Raw genomic sequence first — 26,164 nt, forward strand, 5'->3', positions numbered from 1 at the left:
CACTAGGGGCTTGTTACATTTATTTCATTCAACAATGTGTCGTTGCTGAATGCCTGGTACATTAGACCCTGGAAGTTGGCTATTTACTTACAAGATGGTGTACAAACCATCCAAGCTGACATGATAGTGTTTATGTTTCACTGGACTGCTTACACACAGAGACGATGTGCTGTAGATAATTGGGGTGAATCATTGATTATTAGTAAAAGAGCAACATGACATGCCTTAGTCATGGTTCAGCCCCTGGGAAGACTGAGGCTACTTTCTGTGGATGCACCCATTGGTGGGTGTGTGTGGTGTGCATGCGTGCGTGCGTTAACAAATTAGGTGATGGATGAACATGCTAATGTCTGTTTTGTTTGAGTAAGGTAGTATTGTTGTATGCCTGTTTGTGAATTTGTTTACAAAATGTTCCTGTGTACGAAGGAGTGGGAGTGTGTTTAGTGGGGTGGAAACATGGGACCAGCTGTTCCTGTTTGGGATAAAACAAATGAGTGACTAATCCATCTATCTTTTATTCCTGACATTATTTGTTTATCTCTCTAGTTCAGAACGAACCCTTCTTGCATGTAGCACACTGACAACCCCTCATCCACTCCAGGGTGCAGAGTCCACCAATTTTCTGTTTGAGATGCATGTTGGAACAGAACCCAGAGATATGAAAATACTCAGGAAGAACCAGACAAGACACCAGGATAAAGGGACTAAGGGGGCAGTTGAAATCGGTTCTTGCATTGGAATTGTATTGAATTCTGTTTATTTCACAATAAACATAAAGTTCAAATGCCCAGACTCTGAGACCATTGGTTAAGTGTTTTTTAAGTGACAGGATAGAGCGAAATCTGTAGCAGCACAATGGACTGCGGCCGACACACCACACGTCGTTTTGGTAATGAATATATATGCTAAAGGATAGATAGGGTAATTCACATATTACAAAGTGCCTATGTGAATACAGCCGTACACACAGCTGTCTTACCAAAATAATGCAAACTAAATGCTGAAAGTAATAGCCTAGTTATTCATGCATTGAAACAAACATACTGAGTAGCAGTTTGGCTTAGAATACTGACACAACTGTGATGCAAATGCATGAATGAGAACAGAATAAAGCAGCGGGACTAAGTAGTAGGTCTAGTAAATAAAATCAGATTTAAGACATGACACAATCTACATTTAGGCTAATTACATTAACAGTAAACAAAAGGTGAAAGGAGATCCAGATAACCAGAACATAGCCTACAGTGAGATGCAGCCTGCTACAGTGAGATGCAGCCTGCTACAGTGAGATGCAGCCTACAATCTACTATAGTGAGATGCAGCCTGCTACAGTGAGATGCAGCCTACAGCCTACTACAGTGAGATGCAGCCTACAATCTACTACAGTGAGATGCAGCCTGCTACAGTGAGATGCAGCCTACAGCCTACTACAGTGAGATGCAGCCTACTACAGTGAGATGCAGCCTACAGTCGAATGCAGTGAGATGCAGCCTACAGCCTGCTACAGTGAGATGCAGCTTGCAGCCTACTACAGTGAGATGCAGCCTACAGTCTACTACAGTGAGATGCAGCTTACAGGCTACTACAGTGAGATGCAGCTTACAGTCTACGACAGTGAGATGCAGCCTGCTACAGTGAGATTCAGCCTACAGCCTACTACACTGAGATGCAGCCTACTACAGTGAGATGCAGCCTACAGCCGAATGCAGTGAGATGCAGCCTACTACAGTGAGATGTAGCCTACAGCCTACTACAGTGAGATGCAGCCTACAGCATGCTACAGTGAGATGCAGCCTACTACAGTGAGATGCAGCCTACTGCAGTGAGATCCAGCCTACTACAGTGAGATGCAGCCTACAGCCTGCTACAGTGAGATGTAGCCTACTACATTGAGATGCAGCCTACAGCCTGCTACAGTGAGATGCAGCCTACTACAGTGAGATACAGCCTACTGCAGTGAGATCCAGCCTAGTACTGTGAGATGCAGCTTACTGCAGTGAGATGAAGCCTACTGCAGTGAGATGCAGCCTACAGCCTACTACAGTGAGATGCAGCCTACAGTCTACTACAGTGAGATGCAGCTTACAGGCTACTACAGTGAGATGCAGACTACAGTCTACTACAGTGAGATGCAGCCTGCTACAGTGAGATGCAGCCTACAGCCTACTACAGTGAGATGCAGCCTACAACAGTGAGATGTAGACTGTAGGCTGCTACAGTGAGATGAGGCCTACTACAGTGAGATGCAGCCTACAGTCTACTACAGTGAGATGCAGCCTACAGCCTGCTACAGTGAGATGTAGCCTACTACAGTGAGATGTAGCCTACAGCCTACTACAGTGAGATGCAGCCTACAGCCTGCTACAGTGAGATGCAGCCTACTACAGTGAGATGCAGCCTACTGCAGTGAGATCCAGCCTAGTACAGTGAGATGCAGCTTACTGCAGTGAGATGAAGCCTAATGCAGTGAGATGCAGCTTACAGGCTACTACAGTGAGATGCAGCTTACAGTCTACGACAGTGAGATGCAGCCTGCTATAGTGAGATTCAGCCTACAGCCTACTACACTGAGATGCAGCCTACGACAGTGAGATGCAGCCTACAATCGAATGCAGTGAGATGCAGCCTACTACAGTGAGATGCAGCCTACAGTCTGCTACAGTGAGATGCAGCCTAATACAGTGAGATACAGCCTACTGCAGTGAGATCCAGCCTAGTACAGTGAGATGCAGCTTACTGCAGTGAGATGAAGCCTACTGCAGTGAGATGAAGCCTACAGCCTACTACAGTGAGATGCGGCCTACAGTCTACTACAGTGAGATGCAGCTTACAGGCTACTACAGTGAGATGCTGCTTACAGGCTACTACAGTGAGATGCAGCTTACAGTCTACGACAGTGAGATGCAGCCTGCTATAGTGAGATTCAGCCTACAGCCTACTACACTGAGATGCAGCCTACGACAGTGAGATGCAGCCTACAATCGAATGCAGTGAGATGCAGCCTACTACAGTGAGATGCAGCCTACAGCCTGCTACAGTGAGATGCAGCCTGCTACAGTGAGATGCAGCCTACAATCGAATGCAGTGAGATCCAGCCTAGTACAGTGAGATGCAGCTTACTGCAGTGAGATGAATTCTACTGCAGTGAGATGAAGCCTACAGCCTACTACAGTGAGATGCGGCCTACAGTCTACTGCAGGGAAATGCAGCCTACTACAGTGAGATGCAGCCTACTACTGTGAGATTGCAGTCTACTACAGTGAGATGCAGCCTACTACTGTGAGATTGCAGTCTACTACAGTGAGATGCAGCCTACAGTCTACTACAGTGAGATGCAGCCTACAGGCTACTACAGTGAGATGCAGACTACAGTCTACTACAGTGAGATGCAGCCTACTATAGTGAGATGCAGCCTACAGTCTACTATAGTGAGATGCAGCCTACAGCCTGCTACAGTGAGATGCAGCCTACTACAGTGAGATGTAGCCTACAGCCTACAACAGTGAGATGCAGCCTACAGCCTGCTACAGTGAGATGCAGCCTACTACAGTGAGATGCAGTCTACCACAGTGAGATGCAGCCTACCTAAGTGAGATGCAGCCTACAGCCTACTGCAGTGAGATGCAGCCTGCTACAGTGAGATGCAGCCTACTACTGTGAGATGTAGCCTACAGCCTACTACAGTGAGATGCAGCCTACTACAGTGAGATGCAGCCTACTGCAGTGAGATCCAGCCTAGTGCAGTGAGATGCAGCTTACTGCAGTGAGATGAAACCTACTGCAGTGAGATGCAGCCTACAGCCTACTACAGTGAGATGCAGCCTACAGTCTACCACAGTGAGATGCAGCTTACAGGCTACTACAGTGAGATGCAGCTTACAGTCTACGACAGTGATATGCAGCCTGCTATATTGAGATTCAGCCTACAGCCTACTACACTGAGATGCAGCCTACGACAGTGAGATGCAGCCTACAGTCGAATGCAGTGAGATGCAGCCTACTACAGGGAGATGCAGCCTACAGCCTGCTACAGTGAGATGTAGCCTACTACAGTGAGATGCAGCCTACAGCCTGCTACAGTGAGATGCAGCCTACTACAGTGAGATGCAGCCTACTGCAGTGAGATCCAGCCTAGTACAGTGAGATGCAGCTTACTGCAGTGAGATGAATTCTACTGCAGTGAGATGAAGCCTACAGCCTACTACAGTGAGATGCGGCCTACAGTCTACTGCAGGGAAATGCAGCCTACTACAGTGAGATGCAGCCTACTACTGTGAGATTGCAGTCTACTACAGTGAGATGCAGCCTACTACTGTGAGATTGCAGTCTACTACAGTGAGATGCAGCCTACAGTCTACTACAGTGAGATGCAGCCTACAGGCTACTACAGTGAGATGCAGACTACAGTCTACTACAGTGAGATGCAGCCTACTATAGTGAGATGCAGCCTACAGCCTGCTACAGTGAGATGCAGCCTACTACAGTGAGATGCAGCCTACAGCCTACAACAGTGAGATGCAGCCTACAGCCTGCTACAGTGAGATGCAGCCTACTACAGTGAGATGCAGTCTACCACAGTGAGATGCAGCCTACCTAAGTGAGATGCAGCCTACAGCCTACTGCAGTGAGATGCAGCCTGCTACAGTGAGATGCAGCCTACTACTGTGAGATGTAGCCTACAGCCTACTACAGTGAGATGCAGCCTACAGCCTGCTACAGTGAGATGCAGCCTACTACAGTGAGATGCAGCCTACTGCAGTGAGATCCAGCCTAGTGCAGTGAGATGCAGCTTACTGCAGTGAGATGAAACCTACTGCAGTGAGATGCAGCCTACAGCCTACTACAGTGAGATGCAGCCTACAGTCTACTACAGTGAGATGCAGCTTACAGGCTACTACAGTGAGATGCAGCTTACAGTCTACGACAGTGATATGCAGCCTGCTATATTGAGATTCAGCCTACAGCCTACTACACTGAGATGCAGCCTACGACAGTGAGATGCAGCCTACAGTCGAATGCAGTGAGATGCAGCCTACTACAGGGAGATGCAGCCTACAGCCTGATACAGTGAGATGCAGCCTACTACAGTGAGATGCAGCCTACAGCCTGCTACAGTGAGATGCAGCCTACTACAGTGAGATGTAGCCTACAGCCTACAACAGTGAGATGCAGCCTACAGCCTGCTACAGTGAGATGCAGCCTACTACAGTGAGATGCAGTCTACCACAGTGAGATGCAGCCTACCTAAGTGAGATGCAGCCTACAGCCTACTGCAGTGAGATGCAGCCTGCTACAGTGAGATGCAGCCTACTCTACTACAGTGAGATGTAGCCTACAGCCTACTACAGTGAGATGCAGCCTACTACAGTGAGATGCAGCCTACTGCAGTGAGATCCAGCCTAGTGCAGTGAGATGCAGCTTACTGGAGTGAGATGAAACCTACTGCAGTGAGATGCAGCCTACAGCCTACTACAGTGAGATGCAGCCTACAGTCTACCACAGTGAGATGCAGCTTACAGGCTACCTTCTACAGTGAGATGCAGCTTACAGTCTACGACAGTGATATGCAGCCTGCTATATTGAGATTCAGCCTACAGCCTACTACACTGAGATGCAGCCTACGACAGTGAGATGCAGCCTACAGTCGAATGCAGTGAGATGAGCCTACTACAGGGAGATGCAGCCTACAGCCTGCTACAGTGAGATGCAGCCTACTTCCTAGATGCAGCCTACCAGTTGCTAGTGAGATGCAGCCTACAGCCTGCTACAGTGAGATGCAGCCTACTACAGTGAGATGCAGCCTACTGCAGTGAGATCCAGCCTAGTACAGTGAGATGCAGCTTACTGCAGTGAGATGAAGCCTACTGCAGTGAGATGAAGCCTACAGCCTACTACAGTGAGATGCGGCCTACAGTGTACTGCAGGGAAATGCAGCCTACTACAGTGAGATGCAGCCTACTACTGTGAGATTGCAGTCTACTACAGTGAGATGCAGCCTACTACTGTGAGATTGCAGTCTACTACAGTGAGATGCAGCCTACAGTCTACTACAGTGAGATGCAGCCTACAGGCTACTACAGTGAGATGCAGACTACAGTCTACTACAGTGAGATGCAGCCTACTATAGTGAGATGCAGCCTACAGCCTGCTACAGTGAGATGCAGCCTACTACAGTGAGATGCAGCCTACAGCCTACAACAGTGAGATGCAGCCTACAGCCTGCTACAGTGAGATGCAGCCTATATGTTTTTGTTTTTGCTACAGTGAGATGCAGTCTACCACAGTGAGATGCAGCCTACCTAAGTGAGATGCAGCCTGTGCACAGCCTACTGCAGTGAGATGCAGCCTGCTACAGTGAGATGCAGCCTACTACTGTGAGATGTAGCCTACAGCCTACTACAGTGAGATGCAGCCTACAGCCTGCTACAGTGAGATGCAGCCTACTACAGTGAGATGCAGCCTACTGCAGTGAGATCCAGCCTAGTGCAGTGAGATGCAGCTTACTGCAGTGAGATGAAACCTACTGCAGTGAGATGCAGCCTACAGCCTACTACAGTGAGATGCAGCCTACAGTCTACTACAGTGAGATGCAGCTTACAGGCTACTACAGTGAGATGCAGCTTACAGTCTACGACAGTGATATGCAGCCTGCTATATTGAGATTCAGCCTACAGCCTACTACACTGAGATGCAGCCTACGACAGTGAGATGCAGCCTACAGTCGAATGCAGTGAGATGCAGCCTACTACAGGGAGATGCAGCCTACAGCCTGATACAGTGAGATGCAGCCTACTACAGTGAGATGCAGCCTACAGCCTGCTACAGTGAGATGTAGCCTACTACAGTGAGATGCAGCCTACTGCAGTGAGATCCAGCCTAGTACAGTGAGATGCAGCTTACTGCAGTGAGATGAAGCCTACTGCAGTGAGATGCAGCCTACTTCAGTGAGATGCAGCCTGCTACAGTGAGATGCAGCCTACAGCCTGCTACAGTGAGATGCAGTCTACTACAGTGAGATGCAGCCTACAGTCTACTACAGTGAGATGGAGCCTACAGCCTGCTACAGTGAGATGCAGCCTGCTACAGTGAGATGCAGCCTACAGTCTACTACAGTGAGATGCAGTTTACTGCAGTGAGATGCAGCTTACAGTATACTACAGTGAGATGCAGCCTACTGCAGTGAGATGCAGCATACAGCTTTTCTGCAGTGAGATGCAGCCTACTAAAGTGAGATACAGCCTTCTACAGTGAGATACAGCCTACTACAGTGAGATGCCGCCTACAGCCTACTGCAGTGAGATGCAGCCTTCTTCAGTGAGATGCAGCCTACAGCCTACTGCAGTGAGATGCAGCATACTACAGTGAGATGCAGCCTACTACAGTTAGATGCAGTCTACAGTCTACTACAGTGAGATGCAGCCTTCTACAGTGAGATGCAGCCTACAGTCTACTACAGTGAGATACAGCCTACTGCAGTGAGATGCAGTCTACAGCCTACTACCCTGAGATACAGCCTCCTACAGTGAGATACAGCCATGCATAGCTGTCTTGCCAAACAAAAAGTCCTATAAGCCCACTTTCAACCTGTAGAACCATTCCGCTCATGAGTATCGTTGGCAGCCTACTATTACGTCCAGTTCCATTTACAACCACAAAAACCCCTAGGCTACCAAGAAAACTATAGTAGAATGGATCTATTTCTATGATGAAACATACTGATATGTAGCTATACTCAGGTGCTTCATTTGGGTTCTTGTATTGTATTGGAATTATATTGAATTCTGCAGTAACTGAGTGTTCCAGCTACTCTCTTCCTATGAACCAGTTGCTAATTAATGAATGTTTATGGACAGAGAACCTGCGTCTAGGTTATGATGATTCTCGGCTAACCTGGGCTGGCTGCTTTGTTCTAAGATCGTAAGGAAGGATCGGGAGGTGGAGCGCGCTGTGGAGCCATTATCCTTGCGGAATGGTGGGTAGACTCTATCCGCAGAGCTAGCTGCCGCTCGGCAGCATCATTGCTTGGCAGCATCATGGCATCGGCATGGTGGCGGCTTCGGTGAATTGATGCTGCTGCTCATCTCTCTCATTTTTTTGTTTTGGTACTTTGCCCAAAGCCAATTTTTGATATCTATTGTGGCACTGGGAAATTAGTTTTTTACAGCTAGCTAAGAAGCTAACTAAACTCTGTAATGGTGAGGCAGAGTTGAGGGAAGCAGCTTCAATGGTAAACTTGACACAGCCCTTTGTAAATACATACAAAATATGACCTCAGGATGGCTGCACAGGCGGAGGCATATCCCTTTATTCACTGAGCCTACCACAGATGGAAACACAAAGGAGTCCTACCAAACTGCCCCGTGCCTTTCCATACCCCCCCACAAACACAGCAACACACTCTGTCCATTGTGCTGACACAGTGCAGCGGAGATACAGATTTTGAGCCAACCTGTCACTCAATCATTTGAACATTTTTGTTGTTTTTATATAGGGACATAAAACTAAAACAACTGAGGGGGCTAAGCCCCCTTTACCCCGTTGTGGAACTGGGTCTGCTAAGAAAGGAAGGACTAAGCCTAATGGAAAGACTAAGCCTAATGGAAAGACTAAGCCTAATGGAAGGACTAAGCCTAATGGAAGGACTAAGCCTAATGGAAGGACTAAGCCTAATGGAAGGACTAAGCCTAATGGAAAGACTAAGCCTAATGGAAGGACTAAGCCTAATGGAAAGACTAAGCCTAATGGAAATACTAAACCTAATGGAAAGACGAAGCCTAATGGAAAGACTAAGCCTAATGGAAGGACTAAGCCTAATGGAAGGACTAAGCCTAATGGAAGGACTAAGCCTAATGGAAAGACTAAGCCTAATGGAAAGACTAAGCCTAATGTGAGATGCAGTCTACTACAGTGAGATACAGCCTACTACAGTGAGATGCAGCCTACTACAGTGAGATGCAGTCTACTACAGTGAGATGCAGTCTACTACAGTGAGATGTAGTCTACTACAGTGAGATGCAGCCTACTACAGTGAGATGCAGCCTACTACAGTGAGATACAGCCTACTACAGTGAGATGCAGCCTACAGCCTACTACAGTGAGATGCAGCCTACAACAGTGAGATGTAGACTGTAGGCTGCTACAGTGAGATGAGGCCTACTACAGTGAGATGCAGCCTACAGTCTACTACAGTGAGATGCAGCCTACTACAGTGAGATGCAGCCTACAGTCTACTTCAGTGAGATGCAGTCTTGAGATGAGTTTAAGTCTCTCGGCACTACAGTGAGATGCAGTCTACTTCATACAGCACAGTAGATGCAGCCTACTACAGTGAGATGCAGCCTACAGTCTACTTCAGTGAGATACAGCCTACTACAGTGAGATGCAGCCTACAGCCTACTACAGTGAGATGCAGCCTACAACAGTGAGATGTAGACTGTAGGCTGCTACAGTGAGATGAGGTCTACTACAGTGAGATGCAGCCTACTACAGTGAGATGCGGCATACTACAGTGAGATGCAGCCTACTACAGTGAGATGCAGCCTACTACAGTGAGAAACAGCCTACTACAGTGAGATACAGCCTACTACAGTGAGGTACAGCCTACTACAGTGAGATGCAGCCTTCAGCCTACTACAGTGAGGTACAGCCTACCACAGTGAGATACAGCCTACTACAGTGAGATGCAGCCTACTACAGTGAGATACAGCCTACTACAGTGAGATGCAGCCTACTACAGTGAGGTACAGCCTACTACAGTGAGATGCAGCCTTCAGCCTACTACAGTGAGGTACAGCCTACTACAGTGAGATGCAGCCTTCAGCCTACTACAGTGAGATACAGCCTACTACAGTGAGATACAGCCTACTACAGTGAGATGCAGCCTAGTACAGTGAGATACAGCCTACTACAGTGAGATGCAGCCTTCAGCCTACTACAGTGAGATGCAGCCTACTACAGTGAGATGCAGCCTACTACAGTGAGATGCCTACTACAGTGAGATGCAGCCTACTACAGTGAGATGCAGCCTACTACAGTGAGATACAGCCTACTACAGTGAGATGCAGCCTACTACAGTGAGATGCAGCCTACTACAGTGAGATGCAGCCTACTACAGTGAGATGCAGCCTACTACAGTGAGATACAGCCTACTACAGTGAGATGCAGCCTACTACAGTGAGATGCAGCCTACTACAGTGAGATACAGCAGCCTACTACAGTGAGATGCAGCCTACTACAGTGAGATGCCTAGTGAGATGCAGCCTACTACAGTGAGATGCAGCCTACTACAGTGAGATACAGCCTACTACAGTGAGATACAGCCTACTACAGTGAGATACAGCCTACTACAGTGAGATACAGCCTACTACAGTGAGAGATGCAGCCTACTACAGTGAGATGCAGCCTACTACAGTGAGATGCAGCCTACTACAGTGACAGCCTACACAGTGAGATGCAGCCTACTACAGTGAGATGCAGCCTACTACAGTGAGATGCAGCCTACTACAGTGAGATGCAGCCTACTACAGTGAGATGCAGCCTACTACAGTGAGATGCAGCCTACTACAGTGAGATGCAGCCTACTACAGTGAGATGCAGCCTACTACAGTGAGATACAGCCTACTACAGTGAGATGCAGCCTACTACAGTGAGATGCAGCCTACTACAGTGAGATACAGCCTACTACAGTGAGATACAGCCTACTACAGTGAGATGCAGCCTACAGTGAGATGCAGCCTGAGATGCAGCCTACTACAGTGAGATGCAGCCTACTACAGTGAGATGCAGCCTACAGTGAGATGCAGCCTACTACAGTGAGATACAGCCTACTACAGTGAGATGCAGCCTACTACAGTGAGATGCAGCCTACTACAGTGAGATGCAGCCTACTACAGTGAGATGCAGCCTACTACAGTGAGATGCAGCCTACTACAGTGAGATGCAGCCTACTACAGTGAGTGAGATACAGCCTACTACAGTGAGATGCAGCAGCCTACTACAGTGAGATTCAGCCTACTACAGTGAGATGCAGCCTACTACTACAGCCTACTACAGTGAGATGCAGCCTACTACAGTGAGATGCAGCCTACTACAGTGAGATGCAGCCTACTACAGTGAGATGCAGCCTACTACAGTGAGATACAGCCTACTACAGTGAGATGCAGCCTACTACAGTGAGATGCAGCCTACTACAGTGAGATACAGCCTACTACAGTGAGATGAGATACAGCCTACTACAGTGAGATGCAGCCTACTACAGTGAGATGCAGCCTACTACAGTGAGATGCAGCCTACTACAGTGAGATGCAGCCTACTGAGATGCAGCAGTGAGATACAGCCTACTACAGTGAGATGCAGCCTACTACAGTGAGATGCAGCCTACTACAGTGAGATACAGCCTACTACAGTGAGATGCAGCCTACTACAGTGAGATACAGCCTACTACAGTGAGATACAGCCTACTACAGTGAGATGCAGCCTACTACAGTGAGATGCAGCCTACTACAGTGAGATACAGCCTACTACAGTGAGATGCAGCCTACTACAGTGAGATGCAGCCTACTACAGTGAGATACAGCTACTACAGTGAGATGCAGCCTACTACAGTGAGATGCAGCCTACTACAGGGAGATGCAGCTACTACAGTGAGATACAGCTACTACAGTGAGATGCAGCCTACTACAGTGAGATACAGAGATGCAGCCTACTACAGTGAGATGCAGCCTACTACAGTGCAACCTACTACAGTGAGATGCAGCCTACTACAGTGAGATGCAGCCTACTACAGTGAGATGCAGCCTAGTGAGATACAGCCTACTACAGTGAGATGCAGCCTACTACAGTGAGATACAGCCTACTACAGTGAGATACAGCCTACTACAGTGAGATGCAGCCTACTACAGTGAGATGCAGCCTACTACAGTGAGATACAGCCTACTACAGTGAGATGCAGCCTACTACAGTGAGATACAGCCTACTACAGTGAGATGCAGTGAGATGCAGCCTACTACAGTGAGATACAGCCTACTACAGTGAGATACAGCCTACTACAGTGAGATACAGCCTACTACAGTGAGATGCAGCCTACTACAGTGAGATACAGCCTACTACAGTGAGATACAGCCTACTACAGTGAGATACAGCCTACTACAGTGAGATGAGATGTGAGATGCAGCCTACTACAGTGAGATGCAGCCTACTACAGTGAGATACAGCCTACTACAGTGAGATACAGCCTACTACAGTGAGATACAGCCTACTACAGTGTATTTTTTTCCCCCGCTTTATTTTGACAGGGAGTCATGCTGAGACCAAGGTCTCTTTTACCGTTGAGCCCTGGATACACATCAGCATACACATCAGTATAGACATCAATATACACATCAATATACACATCAATATACACATCAGCATACACATCAGCAAACACATCAGTATAGACATCAATATACACATCAATATACACATCAATATACACATCAATATACACATCAATATACACATCAGCATACACATCAGTATACACATCAATATACACATCAGTACACCTCAATATACACATCAATATACACATCAGTACACCTCAATATACACATCAGTACACATCAATATACACATCAGTACACATCAATATACACATCAGTATACACATCAATATACACATCAGCATACACATCAGTATACACATCAATATACACATCAGTACACCTCAATATACACATCAGTACACATCAATATACACATCAGTACACATCAATATACACATCAATACACGAAAAGCAAAACACAATCATAGAACACATTCTTCAGTAAAAGAGTCATCAGTCTGCCATTTGAATTGCCATAGGGGCGCCACCATCCAATTTTAGAGAGCAAACAAATTAAAAGCTGCTTTTTCCTGACTCGGTGTCATCAGTGAGTTGCATTGTGTTGTATAACAATCTTTTGTTATCTTGTGCATGTTTGACATACAGGCTCTGAACGGCTTCGTCCTGGTGGTCACTAATGACGGGACCATTTTCTACTCCTCTCACACCATTCAGGATTACCTGGGCTTCCACCAGGTACCGTACAGATTGTCCCTCCTCCCTTTCCGTACCCCCAGTGAAGGTTCTATTCCTAAAGCATGACCAGGGTGTTCTGTGCCTCAGCTCATTCATAATAGACAAGCAGGCATCTGGTGAGGCAGCTGGATCGTCTCCTGGATCCTGGCTGACTAATAGCATTAATTCTACTGCTGGGTCAGCCTGGTGCAGCATTCACATGCATGTTTGCAAACATTAAAGCATAATCCTCCATCGACACATGGTCATCTCTGCTTGAGGTTTTTATCATTAATTGCATGCAATACAAACATAGAATGATCCCCAGTAGAGACAGATGCCTATAGATGCTATGGCATCAAATAATTGGTTAGATTTGATCTCAATGAGACTAATCTGTATAAACCTGATTTAAATTAAAATAATATTCATTGGAGTTATGGTTGGGTTTGAGGGTTGCGTGCGGTGTCTGCTGCGAACTGTCAGGGGCCGTTGTCTGGGCCCTACCTGCTTGGTGAGGAGTCTGATTCTGCTCAGCAGGTCCACAGAGAGAGACTGGGTGAGACCAGTCTATTAATAGCTTGGCCTTTAGTGGAAAGAGACCACCAGCCGTGGTAGTGGGCAGTGGGCAGCAGCCCTGACCAGCATCACAGCATCACAGACCCTGCAGAGATGGATGGGAATATGGCAGGGGATGGGGGAGATAGTGAAGAGGCACAAAGGATTGAAGCACTTCTCACACATTATGCAGTCTGCTGTATGACATTTAGGCTCTGGAGAAGTTCAGCACACACTGAGACACTGGTAATTCACCACACTCTTGGAGAGATATCACAGACCCCTTCAGTATAGCGATGTTCCCATAACGTCACTCCTTCAGTATAGCGATGTTCCCATAACGTCACTCCTTCAGTATAGCGATGTTCCCATAACGTCACTCCTTCAGTACAGCGATGTTCCCATAACGTCACTCCTTCAGTATAGCGATGTTCCCATAACGTCACTCCTTCAGTATAGCGATGTTCCCATAACGTCACTCCTTCAGTACAGCTATGTCCCATAACGTCACTCCTTCAGTACAGCGATGTTCTATAACGTCACTCCTTCAGTACAGCGATGTTCCCATAACGTCACTCCTTCAGTATAGCGATGTTCCCATAACGTCACTCCTACAGTACAGCGATGTTCCCATAACGTCACCCTCCTTAAGTATAGCGATGTTCTATAACGTCACTCCTTCAGTATAGCGATGTTCCCATAATGTCACTCCTTCAGTATAGCGATGTTCTATAACGTCACTCCTTCAGTACAGCGATGTTCCCATAACGTCACTCCTTCAGTATAGCGATGTTCCCATAACGTCACTCCTTCAGTACAGCTATGTCCCATAACGTCACTCCTTCAGTACAGCGATGTTCTATAACGTCACTCCTTCAGTACAGCGATGTTCCCATAACGTCACTCCTTCAGTATAGCGATGTTCCCATAACGTCACTCCTACAGTACAGCGATGTTCCCATAACGTCACCCTCCTTAAGTATAGCGATGTTCTATAACGTCACTCCTTCAGTATAGCGATGTTCCCATAATGTCACTCCTTCAGTATAGCGATGTTCTATAACGTCACTCCTTCAGTACAGCGATGTTCCCATAACGTCACTCCTTCAGTATAGCGATGTTCTATAACGTCACTCCTTCAGTACAGCGATGTTCCCATAACGTCACTCCTTCAGTACAGCGATGTTCCCATAACGTCACTCCTTCAGCATAGCGATGTTCCCATAACGTCACTCCTTCAGTACAGCGATGTTCCCATAACGTCACTCCTTCAGTACAGCGATGTTCCCATAACGTCACTCCTTCAGTATAGCGATGGTCCTATAACGTCACTCCTTCAGTACAGCGATGTTCCCATAATGTCACTCCTTCAGTACAGCGATGTTCCCATAACGTCACTCCTTCAGTATAGCGATGTTCCCATAACGTCAATCTTTCAGTACAGCGATGTTCCCATAACATCACTCCTTCAGTATAGTGATGTTCCTATAACGTCACTCCTTCAGTATAGCGATGTTCTATAACGTCACTCCTTCAGTACAGCGATGTTCCCATAATGTCACTCCTTCAGTACAGCGATGTTCCCATAATGTCACTCCTTCAGTACAGCGATGTTCCCATAACGTCACTCCTTCAGTATAGCGATGTTCCCATAACGTCACTCCTACAGTACAGTGATGTTCCCATAACGTCACTCCTTCAGTACAGCGATGTTCCCATAACATCACTCCTTCAGTATAGCGATGTTTAATTGGGGCCACCCAAGGACATTCAGAGACTTGTTCTGAACCTTCGCCCCAGTTTGAGGTCCTGAGCGCTTTGGAGCAGGTTTGTGCATTTACCACAGGTGGACTCCATTCAAGTTGTAGAAACATCTCAAGGATGATCAATGGAAACAGGATGCACCTGAGCTCAATTTTGAGTCTCATACAAAGGGTCTGAATACCTCTGTAAATAAGGTATTTTTGTTTTATTTATGTTTTCTAAAAACCTGTTTTCCCTTTGTCATTATGGGATATTGTGTGTAGATTGATGAGTATTTTTTAAATCCATTTCAGAATAAGGCTGTACCATAAAAAACAATGTGGAAAAATTGAAGGGGCCTGAATACTTTCCGAATGCACTGTAGCAGTATAGTGTCTGAAGTTCCCATAATGTAATTTACATAAGGATCTATCGTTTAGACAGTGTTTGTGTCTGTGTTGTGCATGCTTCCCATCTTTATTTTAACTGCCTCCATGTGATGGATGTCTCTATAATCCCTCCTTCCTTTCGTACCCCCTCGCTCTCCCTACACCCTCTCTCTCCCCTCTTCCTCACTCTCTTCCCCCCCTCCCTCTTCCTCTCTCTCTCTTTCCTTCAGACTGATATTATGCACCAGAGTGTGTATGAGTTGGTCCACACTGAGGACCAGCCGGAGCTGAGGAGGAACCTCCACTGGGCCCTCAGCCCACCTGCCATCATGGACACACTGGGAAAGTCCTCCTCAGGTGACTTCCTACCTCCGTGTTAGACCCGGAAACACCACCTCCGTGTTAGACCCGGAAACACCACCTCCGTGTTAGACCCGGAAACACCACCTCCGTGTTAAACCCTGAAACACCACCTCCGTGTTAGACCCTGAAACACCACCTCCGTGTTAGACCCTGAAACACCACCTCCGTGTTAGACCCTGAAACACCAGCTCCGTGTTAGACCCTGAAACACCACCTCCGTGTTAGACCCGGAAACACCACCTCCGTGTTAGACCCGGAAACACCACCTCCGTGTTAGACCCGGAAACACCACCTCCGTGTTAGACCCGGAAACACCACCTCCGTGTTAGACCCGGAAACACCACCTCCGTGTTAGACCCGGAAACACCACCTCCGTGTTAAACCCTGAAACACCACCTCCGTGTTAGACCCTGAAACACCAGCTCCGTGTTAGAATACTGAAACACCACCTCCGTGTTAGACCCTGAAACACCACCTCCGTGTTAGACCCTGAAACACCAGCTCCGTGTTAGAATACTGAAACACCACCTCCGTGTTAGAATACTGAAACACCACCTCCGTGTTAGACCCTGAAACACCACCTCCATGTTAGACCCTGAAACACCACCTCCGTGTTAGACCCTGAAACACCACCTCCGTGTTAGACCCTGAAACACCACCTCCGTGTTAGACCCTGAAACACCACCTCCGTGTTAGACCCGGAAACACCACCTCCGTGTTAGACCCTGAAACACCACCTCCGTGTTAGACCCTGAAACACCACCTCCGTGTTAGACCCTGAAACACCACCTCCGTGTTAGACCCGGAAACACCACCTCCGTGTTAGACCCTGAAACACCACCTCCGTGTTAGACCCGGAAACACCACCTCCGTGTTAGACCCTGAAACACCACCTCCGTGTTAGACCCGGAAACACCACCTCCGTGTTAGACCCGGAAACACCACCTCCGTGTTAGACCCTGAAACACCACCTCCGTGTTAGACCCTGAAACACCACCTCTGTGTTAGACCCTGAAACACCAGCTCCGTGTTAGAATACTGAAACACCACCTCTGTGTTAGACCCTGAAACACCACCTCTCTGTTAGACCCTGAAACACCACCTCTCTGTTAGACCCTGAAACACCACCTCCGTGTTAGAATACTGAAACACCACCTCCGTGTTAGAATACTGAAACACCACCTCCGTGTTAGACCCGAAAACACCACCTCCGTGTTAGACCCGGAAACACCACCTCCGTGTTAGACCCAGAAACACCACCTCCGTGTTAGACTTTAAACACCACTTCCGTGTTAGACCCGGAAACACCACCTCGGTGTTAGACCCTGAAACACCACCTCTGTGTTAGAATACTGAAACACCACCTCTGTTTTAGACCCTGAAACACCACCTCCGTGTTAGAATACTGAAACACCACCTCTGTGTTAGACCCTGAAACACCACCTCCATGTTAGACCCTGAAACACCACCTCCGTGTTAGACCCGGAAACACCACCTCCATGTTAGACCCGGAAACACCACCTCCATGTTAGACCCTGAAACACCACCTCCGTGTTAGACCCTGAAACACCACCTCCGTGTTAGTCTCTGAAACACCACCTCCGTGTTAGACCCTGAAACACCACCTCTCTGTTAGTCCCTGAAACACCACCTCTGTGTTAGTCCCTGAAACACCACCTCCGTGTTAGACACTGAAACACCAGCTCCGTGTTAGAATACTGAAACACCACCTCTCTGTTAGACCCTGAAACACCACCTCTCTGTTAGACCCTGAAACACCACCTCTCTGTTAGACCCTGAAACACCACCTCCGTGTTAGAATACTGAAACACCACCTCCGTGTTAGACCCTGAAACACCACCTCTGTGTTAGACCCTGAAACACCACCTCCGTGTTAGAATACTGAAACACCACCTCTCTGTTAGACCCTGAAACACCACCTCCGTGTTAGAATACTGAAACACCACCTCCGTGTTAGACCCTGAAACACCACCTCTGTGTTAGACCCTGAAACACCACCTCCGTGTTAGAATACTGAAACACCACCTCTCTGTTAGAATACTGAAACACCACCTCCGTGTTAGAATACTGAAACACCACCTCCGTGTTAGACCCGGAAACACCACCTCCGTGTTAGACCCTGAAACACCAGCTCCGTGTTAGACCCTGAAACACCACCTCCGTGTTAGTCTCTGAAACACCACCTCCGTGTTAGACCCTGAAACACCACCTCTCTGTTAGTCCCTGAAACACCACCTCTGTGTTAGTCCCTGAAACACCACCTCCGTGTTAGACACTGAAACACCAGCTCCGTGTTAGAATACTGAAACACCACCTCTCTGTTAGACCCTGAAACACCACCTCTCTGTTAGACCCTGAAACACCACCTCTCTGTTTTAGACCCTGAAACACCACCTCCGTGTTAGAATACTGAAACACCACCTCCGTGTTAGACCCTGAAACACCACCTCTGTGTTAGACCCTGAAACACCACCTCCGTGTTAGAATACTGAAACACCACCTCTCTGTTAGACCCTGAAACACCACCTCCGTGTTAGAATACTGAAACACCACCTCCGTGTTAGACCCTGAAACACCACCTCTGTGTTAGACCCTGAAACACCACCTCCGTGTTAGAATACTGAAACACCACCTCTCTGAATACTGAAACACCACCTCCGTGTTAGAATACTGAAACACCACCTCCGTGTTAGAATACTGAAACACCACCTCCGTGTTAGACCCGGAAACACCACCTCCGTGTTAGACCCTGAAACACCAGCTCCGTGTTAGAATACTGAAACACCACCTCCGTGTTAGAATACTGAAACACCACCTCTGTGTTAGACCCTGAAACACCACCACCGTGTTAGACCCTGAAACACCACCACCGTGTTAGACCCTGAAACACCACCTCCGTGTTAGACCCTGAAACACCACCTCTGTGTTAGACCCTGAAACACCACCACCGTGTTAGACCCTGAAACACCACCACCGTGTTAGACCCTGAAACACCACCTCTGTTAGACCCTGAAACACCACCTCTGTGTTAGACCCTGAAACACCACCTCTGTGTTAGACCCTGAAACACCACCTCTGTTAGTTAGACCCTGAAACACCACCTCTGTGTTAGACCCTGAAACACCACCTCTGTGTTAGACCCTGAAACACCACCTCTGTGTTAGACCCTGAAACACCACCTCTGTGTTTGGCCCTGAAACACCACCTCCGTGTTAGAATACTGAAACACCACCTCCGTGTTAGAATACTGAAACACCACCTCTCTGTTAGACCCTGAAACACCACCTCTGTGTTAGACCCTGAAACACCACCTCTGTGTTAGACCCTGAAACACCACCTCCGTGTTAGAATACTGAAACACCACCTCCGTGTTAGACCCTGAAACACCACCTCTCTATTAGACCATGAATCACCGCCTCCGTCAATGAAAAAACATTAAGAGATTCAATCATAGAAATGAATGCAGAACTTTCAATAGCATTTCCTATGAATACCCTCTGCATAATGCATTACAAATGCAGTTATAAAACCTTATGAAGTATGCGTAATGCATTACATAAGTATATAATAACTCATTATTATGCATTATATAAAACATTTATAATTAATAAATGCTCATAAACATTCAAGAAAGGCTCAGGCCTCTGCACTGACTTAAACTCTCCACTAGTGGGTGGTGTTGCACATTTGTTCTTCCCCTGCAAGAGAGTAAGCCATCACATCGGGGCAGAGTAGCCTAGTGGTTAGAGCGTTGGACAAGTAACTGGAAGGTTGCGAGTTCAAACCCCCAATCTGACAAGGTACAAATCTGTCGTTCTGCCCCTGAACAGGCAGTTAACCCACTGTTCCTAGGCCATCATTGAAAATACAAATTTATTCTTAACTGAATTGCCTAGTTAAATAAAGGTAAAATAAATAAACATGTCAAGCTAAGACGACATGAGCCTCTGGTGCTAATTACATAAGTGTATTTTCAACAGAGCCAGGAGACCACGCCCATTGAGGACAGGGCACACAGTCGGGTCAAAACAGAATGCAGAAGCAGAACAGTTAACATTTAGAATGTGCTGAGGGATATTGAATAACGCTTTGTTTAAAGTGTCATGACACATCTCTCAGCAGACACCTCACGTCAGCTTTTTTTTCAAGCCCAAACATTCATGTCAACTCACAGTCAACAATGTTGTTATTCGTTTAGCTTTTTGTGTTGATGAATTCCTGTACTATCATAAAAATAATATTTTTTTCATGAGATTCCATAATCAGGTTGTCACTGATTACCCGTTTGTATGACCATCTTAGAGAAGTTGCACACATTTTGTTCTGTTTCTACATGACTGAACTGTATGCTGTAATCTTGAGGATCATTTCCAAATATAGTACAATAGGTGGTTAGATGATTTTGATGATAAAAGCCTGGTCTGAACATGTCATATCTTCTGATCCATAGATGTGGAGCCGGAGAGCAGCACCACTGTGACCTATAACCCTGAGCAGCTCCCACCAGAGAACTCCTCCTTCCTGGAGAGGAACTTCGTGTGTCGCTTCCGCTGCCTCCTGGACAACTCCTCTGGCTTCCTGGTGAGTCTCTCAGCTTCCTGGTAGGTGTTATTGACACCTCACCCCGACCGAATGCACCTCCCAATAGTGTTGGTCTATTAGTATTTTAAGCTCACTCAGAGGAAAGCTTACACATTGACATAGGGTGACGTGAAATACACGTTGAAATACAATTTTGATGGATGTAAATCAGATTGTTGTTGGATAGACTTTGGACAGATATTCAAACACATGTACAATCGAAGACGAAAAAATACATGTCTAAGACAAAATGTTTGCGCCCCCCCCCTCTGCCAGGCCCTGAGTCTGCAGGGCAGGCTGAAGTTCCTGCGTGGTCAGAACCAGCGGCAGGAAAACAGGGTCAAGGCGCCACCCCAGCTGGCCCTGTTTGCCATCGCTACGCCTCTCCAGCCCCCCTCCATCCTGGAGATCAGGACCAAGAACATGACCTTCAGAACCAAACACAAGCTGGACTTCACCCCCATGGCCTGCGACGCAAAGTACGCTCACTTTGACTCCCTTGTTATTATGATAATGTTGTGGTGACAGTTGCAATCATCAAAATAAATAGACTACTATTACAATAGTATTGAATAGACTGGCATTTGTCAGTCATACTGCTATTGTTATGTAGTACTGGTTATTATATGATGTGAAATAATTGTTTATTGACGTCATCCCTTTTGCAGGGGGAAAATTGTGCTTGGGTATACTGAAGCTGAACTTCGGGTGCGAGGCTCTGGGTATCAGTTTATCCATGCGGCGGATATGTTGTACTGCGCTGAGAACCATGTCCGAAGTAAGCCTCATCTCCATTATGTCTACCTAAAAATACAAAGATGGGAGTATTTATTTTGGATTGGGTTGAATTGGTTCTGTCCTCAAAACATTGGTGAGGCCGGGTCTGACCAGGTCAAAGATGGTGGTCACAGAGTTCGGACAGCTTTCCCAAGTAATCCCAGTGGATTACGGCGCAGATTGAGCAAAGCCGCAGAGCTGCTAGAGGATAGGATAGGCCACAGATACACTACATGATCAGCAGCAATAATCCATATACACTACAACAAATAGTATGTGGACACCTGCTCGTCGAATATCTCATTCCAAAATCATGGGCATTAATATGGAGTTGGTGCTATAACAGCCTCCACTCGTCTGGGAAGGCTTTCCACTAGATGTTGGAACATTGCTACGGGGACTTGCTTCCATTCAACCACAAGCGTTTGTGATGTCAGGCACTGATGTTGGGCGTTTAGGTCTGGCTCGCAGTCGGCATTCTAATTCATCCCAAAGGTGTTCGATAGGGTTATCATGCTGAAACAAGAAAGCGCCTTTCCCAAACTGTTGCCACAAAGTTGGATGCACAGAATCATCTAGAATGTCATTGTATGCTACGGAGCCTGAACCATGAAAACAGCCTCGGACCATTATTCCTCCTCCACCAAACTTTACAGTTGGCACTATGCATTGGGGCAGGTAGCGTTCTCCTGACATCCGCCAAACCCTGATTCTTCGATTGGACTGCCAGATGGTGAAGCCTGATTCATGACTCCAGAGAACGCTTTTCTACTGCTCCAGAGTCCAATGGCAGTGAGCTTTACACCACTCTAGCCGATTCTTGGCATGTCTCATGGTGATCGTAGGCTTGTGTGAGGCTGCTCAGCCACGGAAACCCATTTCATGAAGCTCCCGACGAACAGTTCTTGTGCTGACGTTGCTTCCAGAGGCAGTTTGGAACTTGGTAGTGAGTGTTGCAACCGAGGACAGATTATTTTTTTACGCGCTTTGTGCTTCAGCACTCCGCTGTCCCGTTCTGTTATCTTGTGTATTTGTATTTATTATGGATCCCCATTCGCTGCTTCCTGGGGTCCAAACACATTAAAGCACTTATATTACATATAAAACAAAATAGAAAACAGTACATCATATAAAATTATTACACCACTACTTATCTACAATACAAAATACTACAATATTTTTATCTGATTCTACTGCTTGCATCAGTTACTTGATGTGGAATAGAGTTCCATGTAGTCATGGCTCTATGTAGTACTGTGCGCCTCCCATGGTCTGTTCTGGACTTGGGGACTGTGAAGTGACCTCTAGTGGCATGTCTTGTGGGGTATGCATGGGTCGAGCTGTGTGCTTGTATTTTAAACAGACAGCTCGGTACATTCAGCTTGTCAACACCTCTTACAAAAACAAGTCATGAGGACGTCAATCTCTCTTCCACTTTGAGCCATGAGAGACGGACATGCATGTCATTAATGTTAGCTCTCCATGTACTTGTAAGGCCCAGCCGTGCTGCCCTGTTCTGAGCCAACTGCAATTTTCCCAAAAATTGTAGGACCTGCCTTGTTGATAGTGTTGTTAAGAATGCAGAGCAGCGCTTTATTTTGGACAGACTTCTCCCCATCTTAGCTTCTCCCCACTTTTGGGCTCCCTAAAGGTGCAGAGGACTAAGGCACTGCATCTCAGTGCTGGAGGCGTCACTACAGACACCCTGGTTCAAAGAAGAGTCAACCAGTTATTAAATCCAAGGGTTCACGTACTTTTCCCACCCTGCACTGTGAATGTTTACACGGTGTGTTCAATAAAGACATGAAAACGTATAATTGTTTGTGTGTTATTAGTTTAAGCAGACTGTCTATTGTTGTGACTCAGATCTAATTGTATGACCAATTTATGCAGAAATTCAGGTAATTCCAAAGGGTTCAAATACTTTTTCTTGCAGTAACACATATACATTTTTCCAGTAGCAGATTATGATCAATAATGTCAAAAGCTGCACTAAAGTCCAACAAAGCAGCCCCAACAATATTTTTATCATCAACTTCTCTCAGCCAATCATCAGCCATTTGTGTAAGTGCTGTGCTTGATGAATGTCCTTCCCTAAAGCATGCTGAAATTCTGTTGTCAATTGGTTTACTGTGAAATAGCATTTTATCTGGTCAAATGTTTTCCAAAAGTTTACTAAGGGTTGGTAACAGGCTGGTTGGTCGGCTATTTGAGTCAGTAAAGGGGGCTTGGGTAGCGGAAGGACTTTTGCTTTCCTTTAGGCCTGAGGGCACACACTTTCTAGTAGGCTTAAATCGAAGATGTGGCAATATTGTCCACTATTATCCTCAGTAATTTTCTATCCAGATTGTCAGACCCTGGTGGCTTGTCATTATTGATAGACAACAACAATTTTTCACCTCTTCCACACTCAACAGAATTCAAAAGTACAGTGCTTGTCTTTCATAATTTGGTCACAGATATACTTGGATGTGTAGTGTCAGCTTTTGTTGCTGGCATGTCATGCCTAAGTTATCTTGCCAATGAAAAAGTAATTAAAGTGGTTGGCAAAATCAGTGGGTTTTGTGATGAATGAGCCACCTGATTCAATCAATGATGGAGCCGAGTTTGCCTTTTTCCCAAAATGTTATTTAAGGTGCTCCAAAGCTTTTTACTATCATTCTTTATATCATTTATTTTTGTTTCATATTGTAGTTTCTTTCTATTTAGTTCAGTCACATAATTTGTCAAGTGCAGCATCTGGTTGCTCCTAATTACACACCACAGACCAACAAATTTTATTTACATCATCAACATAAGAATCACTACAAAGCTTATTATATGACCTCTCCCAGAAAATATACCTCTCTGTTGATATCACATACATTATCAAGCATTTCACACATGTTATCCATGTGTGGTCTAGCACTTGGTGGTCTATAGCAGCTTCCCACAAGAATGGGCTTTAGGTGAGGCAGAATAACCTGTAGCCATATTACTTCAACAGTATTTAACATTATATTGTCTCTAAGCTTTACAGGAATATGGTTCTGAATATAGACCGCAACACCTCCCCCGTTGGCATTTCTGTCTTTTCTGTAGATGTTATAACCATGTATTGCTACTACTGTATCATCAAAAGTATTATCTAAGTGAGTTTCAGAGATAGTCAGAATATGGATGTCATCTGTTACAAATAAGTTATTAAGTTCACAAACCTTGTTTCTTAGGCTGCATATGTTAATATGGGTTATTTTTAGCACTTTACAGGGTTGCTTGATTTGTTTTTAATGCTTTACTGAGAAGCTTATCAGAAGTAGACTTGTTCATGTTATTTATATTGGAGCTGATAGTGCACAGTGAGCTGCAAACGGGACTTCCAACTACAGCACACCGTCTCAGTGCTAACAGTGTAACTCTGATTCATAGGCACATGATTAATGCCTTCAATAGCTGTAGGATAAACAAGTATTCAGGGCAATTAGGAGGACATAAATTAAGTTACCTACATTGTGTCTGCCAACGCCCCTGGGATAATGTACATTTGCTGCAGCATTATGACGACTCATTGTCACAATGGTAGGAATTAACTGAGCTGGTCTTGGGTCATTGATAAGTCATTGTCTCAACACAGCCTTGAAATACGTGGACAGTGTCCAGCAACCAAGATGATTTGGATGGACTCCGTCATTCCTGTCTTCTGTTTCCAGGTGCCAAATGTATCTATAAAAGTGATTCCAACAGAGCTACAGTAATCTTTTAGCCAGATGTGTGGCCTACTGCTTCGCGGCTGAGCCGTTGTTGCTCTTCGACATTTCCACCTCACAATAACAGCACTTACAGTTGACCGGGGCAGCTCTAGCAGGGCAGAAATTTGACGAACTGACTTGTTGGAAAGGTGGCATCCTATGACGGTGCCACGTTGACAGACACTGAGCTCTTCAGTAAGGCCATTCTACTGACAATGTTTGTCTATGGGGATTGCATGGCTGTGTGCTCGAGTTTTGTACATCTGTCAGCAACGGGTGTGGCTGAAATAGCCGAATCCACTCATTTGAAGAAGGGATAATCACATATTTTTGTATATATAGTGCAGTTACCAACACAATATTACAGGGTACATCTAGTTACTCCCTCTGCCTTATGGAATTTGCTCTAGATTCTAGATTTCTAGCTACCATTGCCTTATACTCCTTGCCAGAGTACAGAGTAAATATAACAGGCAATGGTACCTAGCTAGATATCTTCAGAGTTGAACCATAAACCTGATTCCTAATCTACTGTACCCGTTGCCACATCTGCCTACTAGTGCTGTAGCTTGAATTGAATGTGAATGTGTACCCTCCCATCCTAAACAACTGTGTCCTGTGGTTCCAGTGATGAAGACAGGGGAGAGCGGTCTGACTGTGTTCAGGCTCCTCACCAAGGACAACCTCTGGAAGTGGGTCCAGGCCAACGCCAGGCTGGTGTACAAGAATGGAAAACCAGACTACATCATCGCCACACAGAGGCCTCTGATGTACGTGCACTCCCCTGGGCCCTGTCACTGTCTAGGAACAGTCGTTTTCCTTGTCAGGTCACCTGGCCAGAAAATACTCAGTCCTCATAGACCTAGGGACACAGTTATGACATCAGACAACACAGATGGAGGAAGCGACTATGTGGTCCTCTGTATTTCAGTTAGTAGAACATGGTCCTCTGTAGCTCAGTTAG

The 26,164-nt window shown here is 46.3% G+C and overlaps 1 protein-coding gene across 3 annotated transcripts in view; it reads left to right on the forward strand.

Annotated features, from left to right (window-relative positions):
• LOC135547665 (aryl hydrocarbon receptor-like) overlaps window positions 1-26,164 on the forward strand; it is an 83,197-nt gene that overhangs the window by 20,874 nt on the left and 36,159 nt on the right. For all 3 annotated transcript variants that reach the window (XM_064976856.1, XM_064976857.1, XM_064976855.1), the window contains exons 4-9: window positions 12,972-13,061; window positions 15,961-16,087; window positions 20,565-20,695; window positions 20,972-21,174; window positions 21,364-21,473; window positions 25,829-25,970. In XM_064976856.1, the coding sequence (XP_064832928.1) occupies window positions 12,972-13,061; window positions 15,961-16,087; window positions 20,565-20,695; window positions 20,972-21,174; window positions 21,364-21,473; window positions 25,829-25,970 (803 nt within the window). The remainder of the gene's footprint in view (window positions 1-12,971; window positions 13,062-15,960; window positions 16,088-20,564; window positions 20,696-20,971; window positions 21,175-21,363; window positions 21,474-25,828; window positions 25,971-26,164) is intronic.

The sequence above is a fragment of the Oncorhynchus masou genome, chromosome 10 (assembly GCF_036934945.1).
Source record: "Oncorhynchus masou masou isolate Uvic2021 chromosome 10, UVic_Omas_1.1, whole genome shotgun sequence".
Lineage (NCBI taxonomy): Eukaryota > Metazoa > Chordata > Actinopteri > Salmoniformes > Salmonidae > Oncorhynchus > Oncorhynchus masou.